Source organism: Nerophis ophidion, linkage group LG07 (genome assembly GCF_033978795.1).
Source record: "Nerophis ophidion isolate RoL-2023_Sa linkage group LG07, RoL_Noph_v1.0, whole genome shotgun sequence".
Lineage (NCBI taxonomy): Eukaryota > Metazoa > Chordata > Actinopteri > Syngnathiformes > Syngnathidae > Nerophis > Nerophis ophidion.
Window position 1 is genome coordinate 62,473,289 of NC_084617.1, and position 20,585 is coordinate 62,493,873.

At 38.9% G+C, this 20,585-nt stretch overlaps 1 protein-coding gene across 3 annotated transcripts in view; it reads right to left on the minus strand.

Annotated features, from left to right (window-relative positions):
- LOC133556668 (rapamycin-insensitive companion of mTOR-like) overlaps window positions 1–20,585 on the minus strand; it is a 44,940-nt gene that overhangs the window by 5,742 nt on the left and 18,613 nt on the right. The window contains exons 15-35 of one of the 3 annotated variants that reach the window (XM_061906811.1): window positions 18,498–18,578; window positions 18,252–18,352; window positions 18,004–18,169; window positions 17,622–17,723; window positions 17,468–17,514; window positions 17,239–17,374; window positions 16,937–17,136; window positions 14,526–14,652; window positions 14,178–14,342; window positions 12,895–12,971; window positions 12,730–12,808; window positions 12,505–12,614; window positions 12,343–12,430; window positions 12,124–12,216; window positions 11,750–11,856; window positions 8,916–9,145; window positions 7,743–8,835; window positions 6,882–6,962; window positions 3,082–3,341; window positions 2,768–2,974; window positions 986–1,138 (exon numbers count right to left, since the gene is read on the minus strand). In XM_061906811.1, coding sequence (XP_061762795.1) covers window positions 986–1,138; window positions 2,768–2,974; window positions 3,082–3,341; window positions 6,882–6,962; window positions 7,743–8,835; window positions 8,916–9,145; window positions 11,750–11,856; window positions 12,124–12,216; window positions 12,343–12,430; window positions 12,505–12,614; window positions 12,730–12,808; window positions 12,895–12,971; window positions 14,178–14,342; window positions 14,526–14,652; window positions 16,937–17,136; window positions 17,239–17,374; window positions 17,468–17,514; window positions 17,622–17,723; window positions 18,004–18,169; window positions 18,252–18,352; window positions 18,498–18,578 — 3,703 coding nt within the window. Of the gene's footprint in view, window positions 1–985; window positions 1,139–2,767; window positions 2,975–3,081; window positions 3,390–6,881; window positions 6,963–7,742; window positions 8,836–8,915; window positions 9,146–11,749; window positions 11,857–12,123; window positions 12,217–12,342; window positions 12,431–12,504; window positions 12,615–12,729; window positions 12,809–12,894; window positions 12,972–14,177; window positions 14,343–14,525; window positions 14,653–16,936; window positions 17,137–17,238; window positions 17,375–17,467; window positions 17,515–17,621; window positions 17,724–18,003; window positions 18,170–18,251; window positions 18,353–18,497; window positions 18,579–20,585 lie in introns of all 3 variants that reach the window. The other 2 variants (XM_061906813.1, XM_061906812.1) reach the window with 2 other exon arrangements.

Here is a 20,585-nt window from a genome sequence, read left to right on the forward strand (position 1 = left end):
AGTATTACCCAAAACTAGTATCCAAACAACAGAAGAATAAAACCATATTACAACAGAAAGTAACCAGATACTAACAGTACTTCAACAAGCGGATTAATAACAATTTTGAGATACTAATACAACAGGAAATTATGCAATATTTTACCGCATACGCCATCAGCCAAATTAGGAGCCTTTGTAACCAGTTTTGAAATGGTTCTGTTCTCACTTACATGCCAAATATTGTGATATAAAGTTAAAGTACCAATGATTGTCACACACACATTAGGTGTGGCGAAATTTGTCCTCTGTGTTCACCCTCTGGGAGGAGAGGGGAGCAGTGGGCAGCAGCGGTGGCCACGCCTGGGAATCATTTTTGGTGATTTAACCCCCAATTCCAACCCTTGATGCGGAGTGCCAAGCAGGTACTAAATCGCTATACTTTCCCTGTTTTCAGTTTTTTTCCTGTTGCCTGCTGGTCACTCGTCACACTGGGCGGTATAGCTCGGTTGTTAGAGTGGCCGTGCCAGCAACTTGAGGGTTCCAGGTTCGATACCCACTTCCGCCATCTTAGTCACTGCTGTTGTGTCCTTGGGCAAGCCACTTTACCCACCTGCTCCCAGCGCCACCCACACTGGTTTAAATGTAACTTAGATATTGGGTTTCACTATGTAAAGCGCTCCGAGTCACCGGACAAAAAGCGCTATATAAATATCACTCACTTCACTTCACTTCACTGACTAGTGGATGTTTGTTTTCACGCCAAAAAACACAAACGACAAATGTTATCGAATTTTGTCGACTTTGAATAATCATTAAAACTCTAATTTGGAGTTGTAGCGAAAGCTATATTCACATTTTATTTTAATGTGTTTATGAGCGAGTGCAAACTGCAAGTGGCAAACCTATTTGTGCCATTTCACATGCATTTGTGACAGGCCGCCACAACAAACTGAATGTATGGAAACACTGACTTTGTATATATTGTACTTGATCACATTCTCACCAATGACAATGTCACTAGGTGTGGGGGTGCCACAGATGGAGTCTTGTGACACGGCGGCATCGCTGCATCCTGACACACCAGAGAACTTGGACTGAGGCATCACTTCCAGACGATGGCTGCTCTGGCCTCCCCAGGATGGAAAGTCCACATAGTCTGGAGGAAAAAAGGTTGTGTATAGGTGCGGCTTATAAATCAAAACATAGTTGGACGTTCAATTAGGATGTTTTACAAAATACTTTGATGATTAGAGCACGAACCAGTAGTTTTTTTAGACAGTATTTTCCCAATTACGTGAGTTACTAATTTGGGTCTTTTATTAAATCGCCAAAATGGTTAAGAAATACTTTGTGGAAATATTTCACTTTGTGTGTGGGAAGAAGATTTAAGTTTTTTCAGATTGAAATCCTATTAACTTTGAGGTGACCCAAAGAGGAGACCTTTAGCCTGACAGATTTTAAGCATGTTTGCGAGGACGATTGCACAAATATTGTCTGGATGTGCCACACTGATAGATTATTACCAACCAAGACTGGAGCACTGGTGTAATTAAAATAAAACATATAACAATTAAGGTGTGCAAAAGCTACTGTAGTTTAACAGGTTTTATATGCAGTAATACCTCAACGTATGACCTTAATTGGTTCCATGACGAAGCTCGTAACTCAGAATACTTGTATCTCAAATCGACATTGCCTATTTAAATTAATTTAAATTAATTTAATTGGCACTTGGCCCCAAAACACCACAATTTTAACATGTAACATTCATTAAAAAAAAAAAAAGTAAAAACTTTTAGATACAAAATATTGGATGAAAATACAACAGTAGTTTTGTGAAATAATGCAATAATGTACAGCATTTATTTGAGCGTGATCGTGGTAAAGTTTGTGGTTGGATATTTGCCTTTGTAGCTACGGTGGAAGTTCGACTGCTCTGTCATAGCTCTCATGAGAATCACCGCTCTGAATGCCGAGAAGTTAAAGTTAAAGTACCAATGATTGTCACACACACGCCAGGTGTGGTGAAATTTGTCCACTGCATTTGACCCATCCCCTTGTTCACCCCTTGGGAGGTGAGGGTAGCAGTGGGCAGCAGCGGTGCCGCGCCCGGGAATCATTTGCTGGTTGTTTAGACTTAGAAGATCAGACTTCTCCAGCAGCTTCTACATCAAACAAATCATCAGCACCTTCTCCATATTTTCATGGATAAATGTCCGACGTTCATTTCAACGTCCGTGGCTGGCACAAAGGCGGACTCCTGCTTCAATATGGTCCTGACTACCACTGATACACTCCAAATGCCTCACCAAGCTTACATGCTCTGTTGTGTTTTTGATGATTTATTTCTTTAAATCAATGAACATCATGCGCTTCTTCTTCTCAGTACTCTCATTCACACTCACTTTGTCCATTCACATGGTTGTAATACAAAGTTATGTCAATCTTGTAGCTGAGATAGGCGCCAGCGCCCCCCGCGACCCCAAAGGGAATAAGCGGTAGAAAATGGATGGATGGATGGTCAATATCTAACTATAAGTTATTGCTAGCGAAAACAATTTAATATTTTGGGGCAGATCTTACAGGGTTTATTCTGACAATCACTAAGCCAAATAGCCATGTGACAGCTTGTACCTCATATTTATGGTCGCAACTTAAAACATAGTAAGTCAGAAGACCGTCAAAATGAATTAAAAAATTGGGGTACCATTGTTTTTGCATATGACTTGCATAGGTCACTTTAGTTTTTGACAACATTTTGAGAAAATATTTATAATGAACTGACCTGATCGAGGCCGCGTGCTGTTGGTGGGCGGCTGTGCAGGATATCCGAGGACCAAGGCTCCTACACAGTAGAGGCAGTTCTCCTCAGTATGATCTTGCAGTCCCGTCTCGTCTGAGCCCACCGTGTGGTTTGGGCAGTCGCCTCGGTTCACGATTAGCTCTGTGATACTGAACTGTTGCTTCAGTAGTGGGATAGCGGGACGGTCGCCTAGGAAGAAACGCGATCAAATGATTCACTCGACTTCTATGCGCACTAATAGCGTTGTAGATTTAAATTGTCACATATTTTTATTTCAAGGCAAAAGCTATTTTTACCGTCTCCGTCACCAAAGACAAAGCGTTTCCTCTCCTCTGAAGGTGGACTAATCCTCTGCTGAAAGTACGCAGTGTCTCGAATATGGAACATATCATTAATGTCCACGGGCAACGCAAGGCCGATGTAGTCATCGGTGCACCCATAGGTGGCGCTGGAGACCATGGAGCGCACCGACGAGCAGCGCTGCAGTGTGCTTTGGTTGATGGGGCTGAGGAGCTCCTCTTTATCGAGAGAGGCGAAGCTCAGGGCCTTCAAAAACCTAGGGAGGGCAAGAGGAGAGGTACGTGAGAGGATCTGGGGGGAAAGGCTGGGACAAGAAAGGAATGCAGGGGGAACAGCAGCAAAAATGGTAGATAGAAGCACAGAGACAAGTTTGGTGAGAAGCGAGCGAGAAAGGCACTAAAATCGCAGCGTGCTTTCAGATGACAAAACACGTATGCCTATACATATAAACACATACATACATATATATATATATACTGTACATACATACATACTGTATATACATATATATGTACATATATGAATAATATATATCATATACATAAATATATATACATACATATACAAATGTATATACATATACATTTGTACATGTATATACAAATGTATTTATATACAGTATATATAAATATACATACATATAAATAAATATGTAAACATATATCATATACATAAATATATATACATACACATACAAATGTATATACATATACATTTGTACATGTATATACAAATGTATTTATATACAGTATATATAAATATACATACATATAAATAAATATGTAAACATATACGGAAACATATACATAAAAATACATACATACATTATATGTGTGTGTGTATATATATTAAAGTTTAAGTACTAATGATTGTTATATATATACAGTATATATATATATATATATATATTATATATATATATATATATAAATATATATATACACACATCCAAATATATATACATACACATACATATAGAAATATATATACATATACAAATATATATACATACACATACATATATAAATATACAGTATATACGTACAGTTGTGGTCAAAAGTTGACATACACTTGTGAAGGACATAATGTCATAGCTTTCTTGAGTTTCCAATTTTTTTTTTTTTTGGCGATATAGTGATTGGAGCAGATACTTGTTTGTCAAAAATATTATTCATGAAGTTTGGTTCTTTTATGAATGTATTATGGATCTACTAAAAATTTGCCCAAATCTGCTGAGTCAAAAGTATACATACAGCAACATACATTATCAATTTTGGTCATGTAGAAAAAAATGCAATCAAATCAATTTAGCTTCATGGCATAGCCTCATAACTTTATGTGAGTGGTTATGATTGACGACACCTATTGACTTCTCTGAGCCTATTTTAATATGGCTCATGGGTAGCAGTCATTAGACTTGGTTACAAACGCAACAATGATAAAGTCAAAGGAACTCAGCACAAATCTGAAAAAACGAATCATTGACTTAAACAATTCAGGAAACTCAGCTTAAGGTCCCAAGAGCAACCGTGTAGAGAATTGTTCGTAAGTATAAAGTGCATGGCACAGTTTTGTCACTGCCACAATCAGGAAGAAAACACAAGCTATCACCTGCTGCTGAGAAAAAATTGGTCAGTATGATCAAGAGTCAACCAACAACCATCAAAAAGCAAGTCTCCAATGAATTGGAAGCTACTGGAACACAGGTGTCAGTGTCCACAGTCAAGCATGTTTTGCATCGCCAAGGACTAAGAGGCAACCATGCAAGAAGGAAGTCCTTGCTCCAGAAGCGACACCTTAAAGCGCGTCTAAAGTTTGCTGCTGATCATATTGACAAAGATAAGACCATCTGGAGAAAATTCTGTGGTCAGATGAAACAATAATTGAGCTGTTTAGCCACAATACACAGTAATATGTTTGGAAGAGAAAAGGTGAGGCCATTATTCCCAGGAACACCATCCTACCGTCAAGCATTGTGTTGGTAGTGTTATGCTCTGGGCCTGTTTTTCTGCCAAGGGAACTGGTGCTTTATAGAGAGTAAATGGGACAATGAAAAAGCAGGATTACCTCCAAATTCTTCAGGAAAAAAATAAAATCATCAGTCCGAGGATGGGTATTAGTCAAAAGTGGTGACAAACAAGTATGTGCTCCAATCACACTACCACATAAAAATTAACAGTTGCACAAATTATTGGAAACTCAAGACAGCCATGACATTATGTTCTTTACAATTGTATGGAAACTTTTGGTCGAGACTGTATATATATGCATGCATGCAGGCTTTAGAGCCCCTGCCTCGAAATAAAAAATTTTTTGCCTTGGTGACCTTCTAACTTGTCTTGGTTCCCTAAAATATGAGCCCTCCTCAAATTTTTACTTTGTAAAGTCAAGGCAAACCTTGACCTTACAAAGTAAAAATTTGAGGCCTGCATATATATATATACACACACACATGTATACACAGAAACATACATACATATATATATATATATGTATATATATATATATATATATATATATATATATATATATATATACACAGAAACATATATACATATATATACATATATATATATATATATATATATATATATATATATATATATATATATATATATATATACACACACACACACACACACACACGTATACACAGAAACATACATATACATACATATATATATGTATATATATATATATATATATATATACATACATATATATATATATATATATACATATACACACATACACATATATATATTTATATATATACATACACATATATACATACATACATACACATATATACATTCACATACATACACACATATATGTATACATATATTAATATATATATATATACACATTTACATACACACACATACATATAAATGCAGATATGTACATACATATACACACATATACATATTTACACATATACATATATATATATATATATATATATACATATATATATATACACACACACAAATACTGTATGTGTACATATACATGTACATACACATGTATATTCCATTTTTTTCTAAATTATCAAACGATTCCGAATCGACATAAATAAGCTACGGATGTCAAGTGTTTTTTTTCAGCAGCTATATTAAGCCTTTTTCTTTTGCTTTTCACGTTATTTTACTCACTTTTTCCAAATGTGTCATGGCCAATCATTCAAATTCTACGACTGCAGTCCTGTGGGAAACACTGGGAAGGCTAACATTATATAGTCCTTGTATACAGTTGGTTTAATCTTCTCTTTTCGATCAATGAACATTTTTTTCGAAGGCATCTGAATAACATTGAAGAGGACATTAAGAGCTCGCTAATGACTTAAACTAAGCTGGAGGACAAGACAGTAGTCCAGATTGTACATTTGATCAGAGAGTAACAGCAGGAAAAAGTAGGTAGGCTGAAGCATTGCGGGGCATCTCTTGAGTGTAGTAGCAGCTGGTGTAACATCTACTGCGCATTTACACGGCAGAAACGAGTCAATTGCTTTGAAATACCCTCTGTGTTCTTGCTATAAGAGAGATACAGAACTGGTTGATTGGACAACATTATTTGTGTAAATATGCTCAGTGGTTAACAATCAGCAACCAGCAACTCACAGATCTACAAGGGACTTACTAAAGCTCTACAGAGGTTAAAGCACTGGTGACACCCAATGTGGGCAAAGAGCCAACACAGGACAGTAAAAGCAGCAAGGACATACTGTTTATACCAGACTTCCACTAGATTCTACACGTTTACTAAAAGGAAGTCACTGACTAGGTCCACCCACCGCGGCACAAGTGTTCTTGACAGTCTGTGGTAAGGACTTAAGATGCTGGGCTCTGGGCAGGTACATCTCCTATCTGATAGCCTGATAGAGACACATAACGTCCACGAGACAAAAAGAAACTTGTGACTGGTGATGAATACAGAAATTCACACCCTGACCCTTAAAAAGTGTATGCTTTTTAGACAACAGTATTAGGACAACTGGCCATCACTCCATTGCTTGAAATTGTTGAAAAAAGAAGAAAACTGAGCTGCATGGGGGAACGTAGTTCAGATGGTAGAGCGACCAACCAGAAACTTGAGGGTTCCTGGTCCGAATCCAGCTTTCTTCATCCTGCTCACTGCCGTTGTGTCCATGGGCAAGACACTTCACCCACCTTGCTTCCAGTGCCACCCACACTGGTGTAATTGTAGCTTAAACATAGCTAATGGGTTCCTCAAAATAAAGCGCTTTGAGTCACCAGAGAAAAAGGGCTATATAAATATGATTCAGTATACTGCTCCCGTTTGTTTTAGCTTTTTTCACTCTTCCCTGAAAGACTTTCTGTATGGTTTTGGAGTGCGTTAATAATGTCCATATATAGAACATGCGTGATAAGTTGTAATATCTGTTCTACTTCATGGGGTTGACGTCAGCGCCCCATAATATTTCTGCACCAAACTAATGGACTTCACTGTTTTGTCATTTGGAATAAAAAAACTTTTGCCAAACTGTCCCCAAGCTGGAAGCACCTAATGCGTAAATGTTTAAATGTCTCTGTAAGATTAATAAATACAGTACAGGAAGAAGTAAATGTCTAGCCCAGGGCTATTCATCTTGCGGCTTTGAGCCGCTTACATCGTCCCCATAGCAACGCCTTACCTGCGAGGTGTTAGCCTGGAGTCCAAGCTGCCAGTCTTCATGGTGATGGTGTCTGTGAAGAGCACGTCTTTTGCAGGTGAAGCCAGTGCTTCACTGTGGGACAAAGACGGGTGTATCCTCTGTTGTTGCAGCCGCTTCAGTGTGGCGTAGCCCAAAGCATCTCTTTGGCTGGTATACATAAAGCTGCAGTCAGCCAGACTCTTGATGGTGGTCACTGAGGGGGACTTAAGAGACTGAGCTCGCCGGGGGAGTGTGTGCGAGGAGCCGGGCGGTACCAAAGACACAGTGGAGGACTTCGATGCAGACATGTGGTTGGTCTGAGATTGGGGGGTTAGGGGTGACAGGGTCTTAACAGTCTTGGCTGACACAACTGTGTTGAGGCTAACACAGTCAGAAGAGTCTGGCTCAGGTTCGGAATGTTCGGGGTTTCCAACGGTTTCCCTAGATGGGCTGGAGCTCATGGAGCTGATGCCGCTGGTCGTGGTGTCCGTGTTAAAGCTCTGACTGCGGCTTTTGAACTGCGTGCCTCCACCACCACCTCCCACATTACCTCCGCTCGAAGAGGAACCACCGTCTCCCCCTGTTAGACGCTCTCGACTGCTCTGCTCTCGCTCTCGACTCGGGTGCTCTATGTGTCCTCCCAGACCACTGAGTCCCAGACCTGAACCTCCTCCCCTGGCCAGCCTTCCATCCACAAGATGCTCTTCAGATCCCCCCCTGGTCCCAACAAATGACGTCTCTAGGCTGACAGTAGGACTTTTTGGCATTCCTCTGCCATTAAACACAGTGGAGAAGACGTCGCTCTGACATGGGCTGTAAACAGAGGGCTCTGTCACTGTCCGGTTACGCCGCATATTTCCGGTCTTAAGTTCAGTTGGGGTGCGGGAGCCAGTGGGGGTCTTAGGATCACTAGTGGAACGTAGTTTCTTGCTAGGAAGAGACAAGGAGTTGAAAAAACGTGCACGAACGAAGCGCGTGGAGGCCAGTATAGTGAAGGGGCTGCGGTCCTTGACAGGCTTGGAGTGTACATAGAAAGGCGCCTCGTCTGACTGGTCCAGAACATCACACTTGTCATCGTCCAGTATGTACATGTCTGACAGTGCACATAAAAGGATAAGGATCATGTTCTCTAACAATCAACAATGCAAATAGTAATACATCCATCCTACGCACTTGGTTGAGACTCGCTCTCACTGTTGTGGCGGGAGCTGGTTGATTCAGAGTTGAGGCTGAGCGTGCTTGGCACAGACGACAGTTCAGAGGTTAGATGTGTTTCCACCTCATCTGGAGTGACTGGCCACAATGTCTTGCGACTGTGTCTGACTGCATCCCAACCATACTGCTTTAACAGCTCACACCCCTGCCTGGTCTTGGAGATCACTCCCAGCACATAAACACATGTACTGTGGATACAAACAGGTGGTTATTTACAAGTTACAGTTTTGCAGTAATATATCAATTGATTGATTGACAGTAATATATAAGGATAAAGTATTGTAATTTTTGGACCGTCAACCAATCAAGACAATTGTTGCATATGATTTATTTTACAATACAAAATCATTCTTTTGCTTCACTCTTTGATGCTTTAAAATCGTAACTGCACTTTAATGGAATTTCGCCTATTGTTCACGATCATTGTGAAAAGACAAGACGACAGATGCTTTTTTTTTTCTAATGGATTCCAAATATTACATCAAATCAATCAAAAGTCTGCTTACAACACAGCCTGTGGGAGACGCCCTATTCCAGGGGTCGGCAACCTTTACAACTCAAAGAGCCATTTTGACTCGTTTCACAAAATAAAGAAAACAATGAGAGCCACAAAACTCTTTTGAAATTTAAAATGAAATAACACTGCATACAGAGTTTTTTTACTTTGTGCTATGTATAAACCAGGGGTCTCAGACACGCGGCCCGCACCTTAATATGAAAATTTAATGATAGTGGGGCCAGCGAGTTTTATTAGAATGCCGCTTGACAGCATCACACTTGCCAACCCTCCCGAATATTCCGAGACATCCGAATGTCGGATCAACTATTCTCACGAACATTTGCGGGATTTCCCTCGATCAACAATAACAAGGGCATCCTATGAAGGCGCTGCCTTTGGCGCCCTCTACAACACGTTCAATCCGCTTGCCAGTCCAGCCATATGTCTTGTGAGGCATGATTGCAAGGCATACTTCTTTAACAGCCATACAGGCCACACTGAGAGTGTCCGTTTGAACAACTTTAACACTGTTGCTAATATGCGCCACACTGTGAACCCACACCAAACAAGAATGACAAACACATTTCGGGATATAATCGGCACTGTAACACAACATAAACACAATAGAACAAATACCCAGAATCCCATGCATCCCTACTCCCCCCACCCCCTCCGTGCGTCGGTTGAGGTGGGCGGGGTTGGAGGGGCGGGGTTTGGTGCTAGCGGGGGTGTATAATGTTGCCCAGAATAGTTATGGATGCATGGAATTCTGGGTATTTGTTCTGTTGTGTTTATGTTGTGTTACAGTGCCGATGTTCTCCCGAAATGTGCTTGTCATTCTTGTTTGGTGTGGGTTCACAGTGTGGTGAATATTAGTAAGAGTGTTAAAGTTGTTTATATTACAACCCACAGTGTAACCTGTATGGCTGTTGACTAAGTATGCGTTGCAGTCACGTTCGTGTGTTAACAGAGACTGAATATAAGCTGTGATCAGTCGGCACGCAGATCGTGTAGTGTAAAAGCGGGCGCGACGACATGTTGTAGAGGAGGTTAAAGGCATTGTCATCACTGCACACCCTCAATATTAAATTCCAGGTGAAAATTGGAGAATGTTATCCCCGGGGGATTTCTGAGAGAGGCACTAAAATCCGTTAACCTCCCGGAATAATCGTTGGGGCCAGCAATTTATCAGATGAGCCACATCAGAGTGATCAAAGAGCCGCATGTGGCTCCAGAGCCGCGGGTTGCGGACCACTAACCTATTCTGTCTGATAAGCCCTTAAAAAACATCCAAACACCTCCATTAAGGTTTTATATCCATCCATCCATCCATTTTCTACTGCTTTCCCCTATCAGGGTCATGGGGGTGGCTGGAACCTATCCCAGCTGCATTCGGGCAGAAGGCAGTGTACATCCTGGACAAGTCCGCACCTCATCGCAGAGCTTATAAAATGGAAGTAAATATGTAATGTAGTGACGGGTACATTATTGATAACATTTTTTATTTACGTATTTTGCTCATTCTATAGCATACGTGGTGCATTATTTTCAAAAACGCAACACCAAGTTCGCTTCTTTTTTCAACTACATAACTAATTACTACTCACTGTAGACTTCATGAGAGCCAACAAACATAGTAAAACATCACTTACTCTGCAATGTCTACTGTCATTAGGATGCTGACTGCTCGGATGTTCATATATTACCATTAAGAGGAAGAATTACGGTACTCATCCTCGCAAAAAAGAGTTGGGTAGAACAAAGCGTCTTTTCGTGTCTTTCGCTATTCCTTGGTCTAAATTGGCTGTCAAAGTGTACCAACTTGTTGTAATACTTCCTTGTTCTTCTACTTTCCATATGAGAGGCATGATTTATGATCGACAACAAAGTTTGATGAGCAAGAAAGCTAAGAAGGAGCTTACGACTCAATCAGGTCAATATTGGCACGCAAGCTCGCAACCACGGCGGCGCCATAAGGAGTTTGTCTGCGTTAGAACTTGCTATAACAATATCACTAGTACTTGGTTTAATATTCAAGTCACAAAATGTAAATAGAGTGTTTCTGGCGCCTTTTGGATGTTGTGACTTGTATTACTTTTATTTACAGGTCAGAATGCATTAAAAAAAAACATCCGTCGTTATGTCTTTTATAATGATTGTGAATAATTCCAAAAAAGGGGAGTTCCCCTTTAAAATGTAAGGTAATATATATACACAAACATTTTAACTGAAGAATAAAAGTGAGAGAGTTTGCAGATTTAGTGAGAGCCGTAGGATCAAAAAAAGGCCTTACCCTCTTACTGACAAGACTTCACACTGCTGAGCTAATGCAAGGATGTCAGGAATGACATTCTCCTCACGGAGGAGATTCAGGCCCCAATTTGAAGAGCCAATGTTGCCCTGAATGGTAAAGAATAAAAATTACAAAAATCAAATTAATTACATCAGATACATTCCTTTTAGGCAAAGATATTTAGGATAATAGGTCTCAGATATAGTTTTACATTTCCACAAAAATAGTTATTAAATGTAATTTTTAGTATCCTTTCAAAGGAAATGTATGTGAAACTGTATACGCTGGAACCCAGGACTTTCAGTATTAGCATTAATTAACTTGTAAAATGAGCCAGTCCTAAAATACGTGAACTGGTGAGTAGTGTTGCTGACCAGAGCCCAAAGAGCAGCTTTCAGCTGTTTAATGCCCTCCCAGGTGTCCAGCATCGGGGAGCGAACAGTGTAGCTGAGGTCAGGAACTATACTCTGGAAACAAACAAAAGTAAAGAGTTACTTAGAGTTGATAATAAATCTGCATGAACAAGTGCTGCATCCAAACAAGATAATAAAAATAATGTGTTGCAGCTGAAAATGATATTCCAGTGCAGTCACCTGAGCCTCCAATAGATGACAGCCTGTCTTATCATGTACGAGCTGACCGTACAAGTGCACAGGCAGATAGACATTTGGTCTTTGTAACCTGGTGGCAAATCAGTGAAATTAGAGAGAAATACATTTAAAGGGAAAGGACTGTGAATCCGGACGACCTGTCACCTTTGGTTGCTGCGTCTGACATAGTTATCTCCATCAACAGGTTTGCGATATGTTGTTAGTGCTTCGTTGAGCTGCTCCTCTATTAGGTCCACATATTTTAAGTTGTATTCCTGCAATTTGAAAGGCATGCAGTCATTTCTTGTAATGTAATTTAACAAGTTATAAAGGTCCTGTTTTCTTAGATGGTGTAGCAGCACAATAAATCAACTTCAAGTTGTGTTGTACCTTCTGCCATTTATCAAGCTGTTTACTGACATAACCCCGCTCATTGAGATAAGAGAAACCTTTAGGTATGGACAGGAACCTACAGTAGAGATCAAATGCAGCATGTTGGCTGGGAGTAAAACACGTAATGATTTTAAGAACATTTGATATAAAAGAATCATTAACCTGAGGAGTAGCAGGAGGCCTTTGTCTCCCAAGTGGGACAAAGCAGGTTTCAAATGGATTAGCGCATGGAGGTTGGCCTGTCAAACACAACAAATATCGAGTCAGACAATTCAATGTTTGGTTGAGAGCAGTTTGGGGCACATAATCCTGACTGAATTAAGCAAATGTGTGCCACATGAGTCACATATACTTTGTATATTAGCCCTTATGTAACTATAAGGTTTTTTTTATACACACTTCATCTTAGAATCTAAAAAGGATTTGCTGATAGGTGTCAAAAGTCAGCAATAAATTATTTTCTTTTTACTCCCATCGCTTGAAATCTTTTAACAACTTCAGATATATCTATGGGTATAAAGTTTTTTTTAATGGCAAAATATGTGATATTTCTAAAAAAATAAGTTGCAGAGTGGAATATTTGAGGTTGGGTAATTACAGCCTTAAGTCAATAATTCATGACAACATTGATTTTGACAGTAGAAAATGTAGACATAAACAATAGCGCCTATTGAGCAAGACACAATGTGTCAGAAAGCAGGCAGAACTTGGTTAAGTTTATTTAGTTCACAAAAGTCTTGTTATATTTAAATGCCCAAGATTAGTTTAATTGCATTTCAGCAATTTAAATGACAGTTAAACTCATTAATGCTTGTCAAAGCTCAGAGAAATATACTCATGGTTGTCTGGCGCTATCTGGTGGTTAAAAACAATATTTTCTTGCTTTTTAAACGGTAAGAATGGGATTAATTCAAGCATAGCACAATACCAGCATTAGAGTCTGTTAAAAAAAAAACTGCAGTTTTAATGGAAGTCAATGGAGCCGAGTTCTTTAGGAAAACTGTGTATAATTTATGTTAATATCCTATTGTAACAATGTTGGAATCAATTTTTTTGAAAAAAAAAAAAAAGAAACTTGTGAAAAACTCCCTGGTGAAATTTCAGACTGCCCACCCTTAAACTAAACAATCATATCACTTGGTATGTCATGGTACATAAGGAACATTTGTGATGTCCGTTTTGAGACCTACAGATCCACAAGGATTGAATGACAATGCAGCACTACAAGAAATATAAAAGAAAATGCATAACTTTCCATTAAAATAAGAGGTTCATAATTATTGCTTGTCTTCTGGCAAATTAAGCACGGTTGTGTTAACTATTTGAACACAGCTGACCATTCACCGCTGTTAACCATTACATATTTTTGTATATATTACATATATCTGTGCAATTTTTTTTACCATTTAAAAATATACTTGTGGAGTGTGAGTCGCCGTGGTTACCTTGTCCTCACAGGCCTCATCCAGAATGTCAAGGGCCTCCATGGACACAGCCTTGCTATGGTCGTGCAGCTGTGTGACCAGCAGCTCCATGCCCCAGCTGCTAAAGAACTCCACACCTGCTCGCAGCAGTACACGCAAATGCTTGGTGGCATACAATCTGCAGGTCTGCTCAACAAAAAATAATGGGTGAGAAGAAAAGGAGTAATTGAGATTACAAAACATTTTTTTTTTGCCAATGTATACAATTTTGTGTCCTTTCACATGTAGGTAGGTAAATGTGTTAATCAGGAACAAAATAGAAAGCGTCCAATGGTCTTCCGAGGTTGTGTGTTTCTGTTGTTGCCTTACATCAGTAGCAGCGGTGAGAATCTTAGAGAGGATTACTCTTGCCAGACCATCTCTGCTGTAGTCCAGTGTGGCTACAGCAAGTTTCAGCACAGCATCCTGGTTCTTCAGTGGGCACAGATTCAGCAGGCTACAAAGATAAAAAGCAGATCAAATGTTAAAGAGACCTGTGCAAACTTGGGCAGGTGGAAAAGCTCAGAAAACCTCTTATAGTTGTTCCTCGCGCTCTTCAAATAGTCGAAGATTCGACTATTCCATTGACCACTTATATATTTGTAAAATATTCTTGTGTGCAGACAAATAGTTTTGGAGAGTGGGAGATCACATTAACATGCTTACAGTTTTGACCTCCCACGTCTCTTACACTATAAAATCTATTTGTCTGCACACAAGAATCTTTTTACAAATATATCTAAACATTTTTTTTAAAAGTCTTCTCTTTCTGTTAAATGTTTAAATGTCTGAATAAATTAAACTTGAACAGAAATAGCTCTCCGCAGGCAAAGGTAATGATCTTTCCACAGGTTCACATAAGACAAAATTATTACAACTTTTATTTCCTCTATTTAGTCAAGTTTGATTTCCTCTCGGCAGTTTGCCAAAGCCAAGGACCTCACTGAACTATCCGATCTCTACCATGTTTGTTTATCAGTGTGGTTTAGCTTTTTTTAAGGTGGAAAAAGTCGGAAATGACATCTTTGTTTTGTTCACTTTAATGCAGTCGTTCTCAAAGGGGGCCGTGCACACCGCTGGGGGTGTGCAATGCCCAAGCAGTTTGAGGAGAAAAAGCTCAAATGTTATTAACCAATAACTAATAACACAAAACTTTGTTTTTAAATGTGTATCATTTTTATAATCTTCATCTTGGGCTCAAAATGTTGGTGACGAGAAAGTGAGTTCTAATTGGTTTTTGTATAAGTTTAAAGGGTAACTGCATTTTGTTTTATTTTGTTTTTATAATTTTACCGATAATTTATAATCTTTATGAGACAACAACACATGTCTATTTTAATGCATTCTAACTCGTCAATAAAAGACAGCTTCCAGTGGAGCCAATGGAAGCCATGCGATCATTGCGTTTATTCAGGCCATGAAACCCAAAAAATAACCAACCAAAAAGCACCAAAAATACTAATTTTACATTCCATGGCCTAAATATTAACTAAAAATGTAATATATTCTTATAAAAAGCGCTAACGTGAAGGACTTACATTTAGCGGCGCATTGAACATAGAGAAGCATCTTCCTTATGCTGTTATATTGATTTCATGAGCTGGTGATCTGCTTTCTCGCTTCGGAGCTTGTGAAAATGTATTCTAGATAATAAATCATGCCTCTCACCTAGATAGTAGAGGGATGTGGACATGACTGAGAAGTTGGTACACTTTGACAGCCAACTTAGACCCGGAAATGGTTATTAAAAATAAAAAAAGACGCTTTTTTACATCCCCCTTTTTTCTTTGCGATTTTGAGTAATTCTTCATCTAAATGGGAATATATCATCATCCTAACAGCCGGCATCCCAGTGAGAGCAGACATTGTACAGTAATGGATGTTTTATTATCTTTGTTGGCTGTCGTGAAGTATGCAGTGAGTAGTAAAAAAAGCGAACGTTGTAATGCATTTGTAAACTTAATTAGCCGGCGTATGCTTGAAATGAGCAAAATACGTAAATATTACATGTTATTGTGAATGTGCCTGTTAATACATTACTTACAGTGTGTATATTAAACGTTGATACAAGTGCTTGGATGTTTTTAAGCGATTTATAGGCAGAATAGAATGACTCCTATAGGCTCCATTAAAAGCAGCCTTTTGCTTGCATTTATTTTGTGATTAGATTGCATTAAAAAAGAAATACACATCTATGCTAGTCTTACAAAAGGATTGTGAATGATAGGCTAAATTTAAAGTTCCCCTTTAAGTTTAACCTTCACACAAGAAAGATGCCATCCTGTTTATGTTTTGGCAAATATCAATCAGATGAACTCTAAAAATACCTACATTTGACTGTAATCAATGTTATTGTCAGATTGTCACACAGTATTTTTGAACCCCCCCAGTGTATATTTTGCACGTTTTTTAGAAGGAGGGGGAACTTTTGGGGCAAAAAACGTTTGAGAATTACTGCTTAAATGAATGTCTGTGTTGTTTTCTTTTCTAATGTTTTTTAATTAACTTTGGAAGAGTCACCATAGAGGTGCTAGATCTACACTTATGTGACGTTACTGACACCTGGTGACCAGTTAGTATACAGTACTACTAAAATCACTATTATTCTCTCTTTAAAAAAACAAAAAACCAACAACGCCATGAATTCAACTGGTTGTCGAATATGAGAAAAATCTAACAATTTAGATTCATCTATGAAAATCTTGAGTTGAAGACAGCCTAAGTTGTTCCTGTACACTCACCACTGAAACAGGCCACATTTCTCTAAAAGTTTGACTCCCTGAGGGTGTGCAGAGAGTGTTCCCAGGAAGAGAAAGTAATGTTGGCTAAGAGTGGTGAGCAGGCCATTGCTCTGCAGGCAGCGGTCAGGCTTTAGGCCTGCAGACGAAGACAGCCAAGATACCATATCCTTCACCAGATCCTCCAGGTAACCTTGCCCATCCTAGTAATAATATGAGCCAAAAGAGGATAAGCAAGTTAAGAAAGCACACAAGGAATCAAACATTAATAATAGTAATTGTACTTTTTAATGCTTTGATCTAACCTCGTCGGAGTCCACGAGGAACTCAACGAATTGGCAGCCAACCACAGTGAGTTGTCTTGCTTTAAGGTGATCCAATGACAGACCTGCGTACAATTTACTGCTGGGCTTGTAAAAGTACAGCAGCCTCCGCACAAACCTGCATCATATTTTTCAACAAATGCAGTAGTCAGAACCAGATAGAGGCGTATAGCAAGGTCATGATGGTTTAAATTCTGTAAAATGGTCTCACTTGTGCATCTGTTCGTCTTTGTTATTCCTGAGATTTACGTGTGGCCACTAGGAGGAAAAGAAGTTAACTTAAATATTATAAAGATCCATAGATGGGAACAGTGTGTGTCTTTGTTAGATGTTAAGTCTGTGGTGCAACATGATAGCTGCCTGACCTTAAGGATCGTGCCAATAAGCAACCAGTTCCACTCTAGGTTCTGCTTGTGGTTGAGAATGTGACTGTCTCTCAAGTTCATCATCAATGCTTCCTCTGTGTCCTAAACAACAACAAAAACTGAAATTATTGACTTCAAAAGACTTCAATTGCAGTTTGTCATAATTATCGAAACATAAAAAACTATATTCAGCTGAAAAAAAATCAACTAAAAAAGCTTAGCAGATTGTATGCAAAAGTTTTAGTGTCTTATCATTGATACGTTGCTGTATTGTGACATTTATACCCAATACATTACTACTTCTGTTTGCTTGAATCCCATCAAAGTTTCACCGTGGTAAAGAGGAAGATATCTAAAACATGAAGATCACTGAGCAGATTACCTTTATGACATAGATGTCCCTTTGGACCCGTGAGTGTGACTCTCTGCGGCTATGTGAGGACACAGACTTGCGGATGACGTGGTCCAGATAGAGGCTGTGTGGTTTCACACCTTTCTTCTTTCTCTCATGAAAACGCTTCAAATTGTTGACTGCTGCACTCGCCCGACTGAAACAAATGTTTAATATGAATCCAAGTTATGCTCGGAATTTTAGTTCAGTTCCCTCTTACAAGGAGCGAATGCACTCACAGCCGTTTTTCCTGTGGGATGTCAAATGAGGCAGCCATGTTGATAAGGGTGGGTAGGCAGTGCAGGTGGTGACTGTGCGTATGTGGAAGGATGGTGTTTGCCTAAACATGAGAGACACAGGTGGAAGGAAAACCCTTGATATTTACAATACAGTCATGTTTATTAAAAAAAAGTGTTAAGTTAAATGACAAAGCTATTACAAACTTTAATAAAACTTAGTCAGACACTGTCCCTGTTCTACATTACCATATGTAGGAGTTCGCCTAAGATGATGGTGGCTCTGACTGCAAGCTGATCATCATTGCTTGTCACCACTTCTACAAGGCCCTGTAATGAAATGGGAGCATATGGTTTAATCTTAATATTCAAAGGCTTTTTTATCACACACACACTAGGAAAACATGTTGCATTTGAGCCAAACAAAATTTCTCCACATAGGAAATCAATAAAAATGCAGGGATGAGATGGACCACAAACATTAAAAACACATGGTTGTAGAAAAGCACCATGTATCACCATCAAGCGCACTGCAGTTGTTAATAAGATATGAAACCAAAATAATCATATTTTATCAATGCATGTGGTCTTTGGATTACAAACAAGGTCCATTTATAGAACCGTGATGTAAGTCAGTTTTTGGTGTAAGTATACACTAAAGCAGTGGTTCTCAACCTTTTTTCAGGGATGTACCCCCTGTGAACATTTTTTTAATTCAAGTACCCCCTAATCAGAGCAAAAGAATTTTGGTTGAAAAAAAGAGATAAAGAAGTAAAATACAGCACAGTTTCTGATTGATTAAATTGTATACCAGTGCAAAATATTGCTCATTTGCAGTGGTCTTTCTTGAACTATTTGGAAAAAAAGATATAAAAATAACTAAAAACTTGTTGAAAAATAAACAAGTGATTCAATTATAAATAAAGATTTCTACACATAGAAGTAATCATCAAATTAAAGTGCCTTCTTTGGGGATTGGAATAGAGATCCATCTGGATTCATCAACTTCATTCTAAACATTTCTTCACAAAAAAAGAAATCTTTAACATCAATATTTATGGAACATGTCCACAAAAAATCTGTCAACACTGAATATTGCAGTGTTGTATTTCTTACATTCATATTTTGTTGACGTATTATTCAATAAATATATTTATAAAGGATTTTTGAATTGTTGCTATTTTGAGAATATTTTTTAAAAATCGCACGTACCCCTTGGCATACCTTCAAGTACCCCCAGGGGTATGCATAGCCCCATTTGAGAACCACTGCACTAAAGTACCAGTAAGTCACTGACACTGTACACACAAACACATGATGGACTGATCTAGTAATAAAAAAAAATAAAGAACTTAATTAAGCAGTCATAAAAAAAAGCAATCATTATCCCTGTGGTTTACTGTAGCAACCTGACAGTTATGTGTGGTGTTCTAGTGTTTTGTGATTTCCAACAGCCGTGAACGTGACTGTTTTGTGTGCTTGGATGCGCGCAGAGGCAAAAGTTTGAGTCTGCTGATGTTTTGCCGTGGTTGCAGCTTACAGTGGTTGTTTTTCCACTTTTTCAAAAAACAGATTGTTGATCGACTACCTCCCAGTCATCCATACAATGTCTGACTTGATGCTACAATAAAGTCAAAAGTTAAAGTGCCAATGATTGTCACACACACACACTAGGTACAGTGAAATTATCCTCTGCATTTGACCCATCCCGACAGGGGAGCAGTGAGCAGCAGTGGTGGCCGTGCTTGGTAACGATTTAGTGATTTAACCCCCAATTCCAACCCTTGATGCTGAGTGCCAAGCAGGGAAGTAATGGGTCCCATTTTTATAATCTTTGGTATGACTCGGCCGGGGTTTGAACTCACGACCTACCGATCTCAGGGCGGACACCCTAACCACAAGGCCACCACACCCAAAGCTAATGCGCGTGCACGTGTTACGTACGTACATAGTTCCATCATTAAGTCCTGTTAGAGGGCATGATATAACGCCTAAAATACATTAAAAAGTTAGCGTCCTCTAGGCATCTGTGTAAATGTTGAAAACAATTCTTTTAAGTCATCCAGCAGCTATAAAATTAAATTTCTGAATAGACAATATATCTAATATTTTTTATTTCTGACATTCAAATGTGTTGACACGCACACATAAGACAGAAGATTCTCTGTCCATCCCTTTCTCACGGGCATTTCTGAGTAACTATGCCAGTTTGCAGGCACATTTCTGAGCAAAATCACAAAACAGCAACTGCAGAACAGTTTCCGTCTTGATAAATCGCATTGTGTATGCTAAATGATATCTGCATCTCCTCTTCCTAGTATTATGGCCATTCTGATA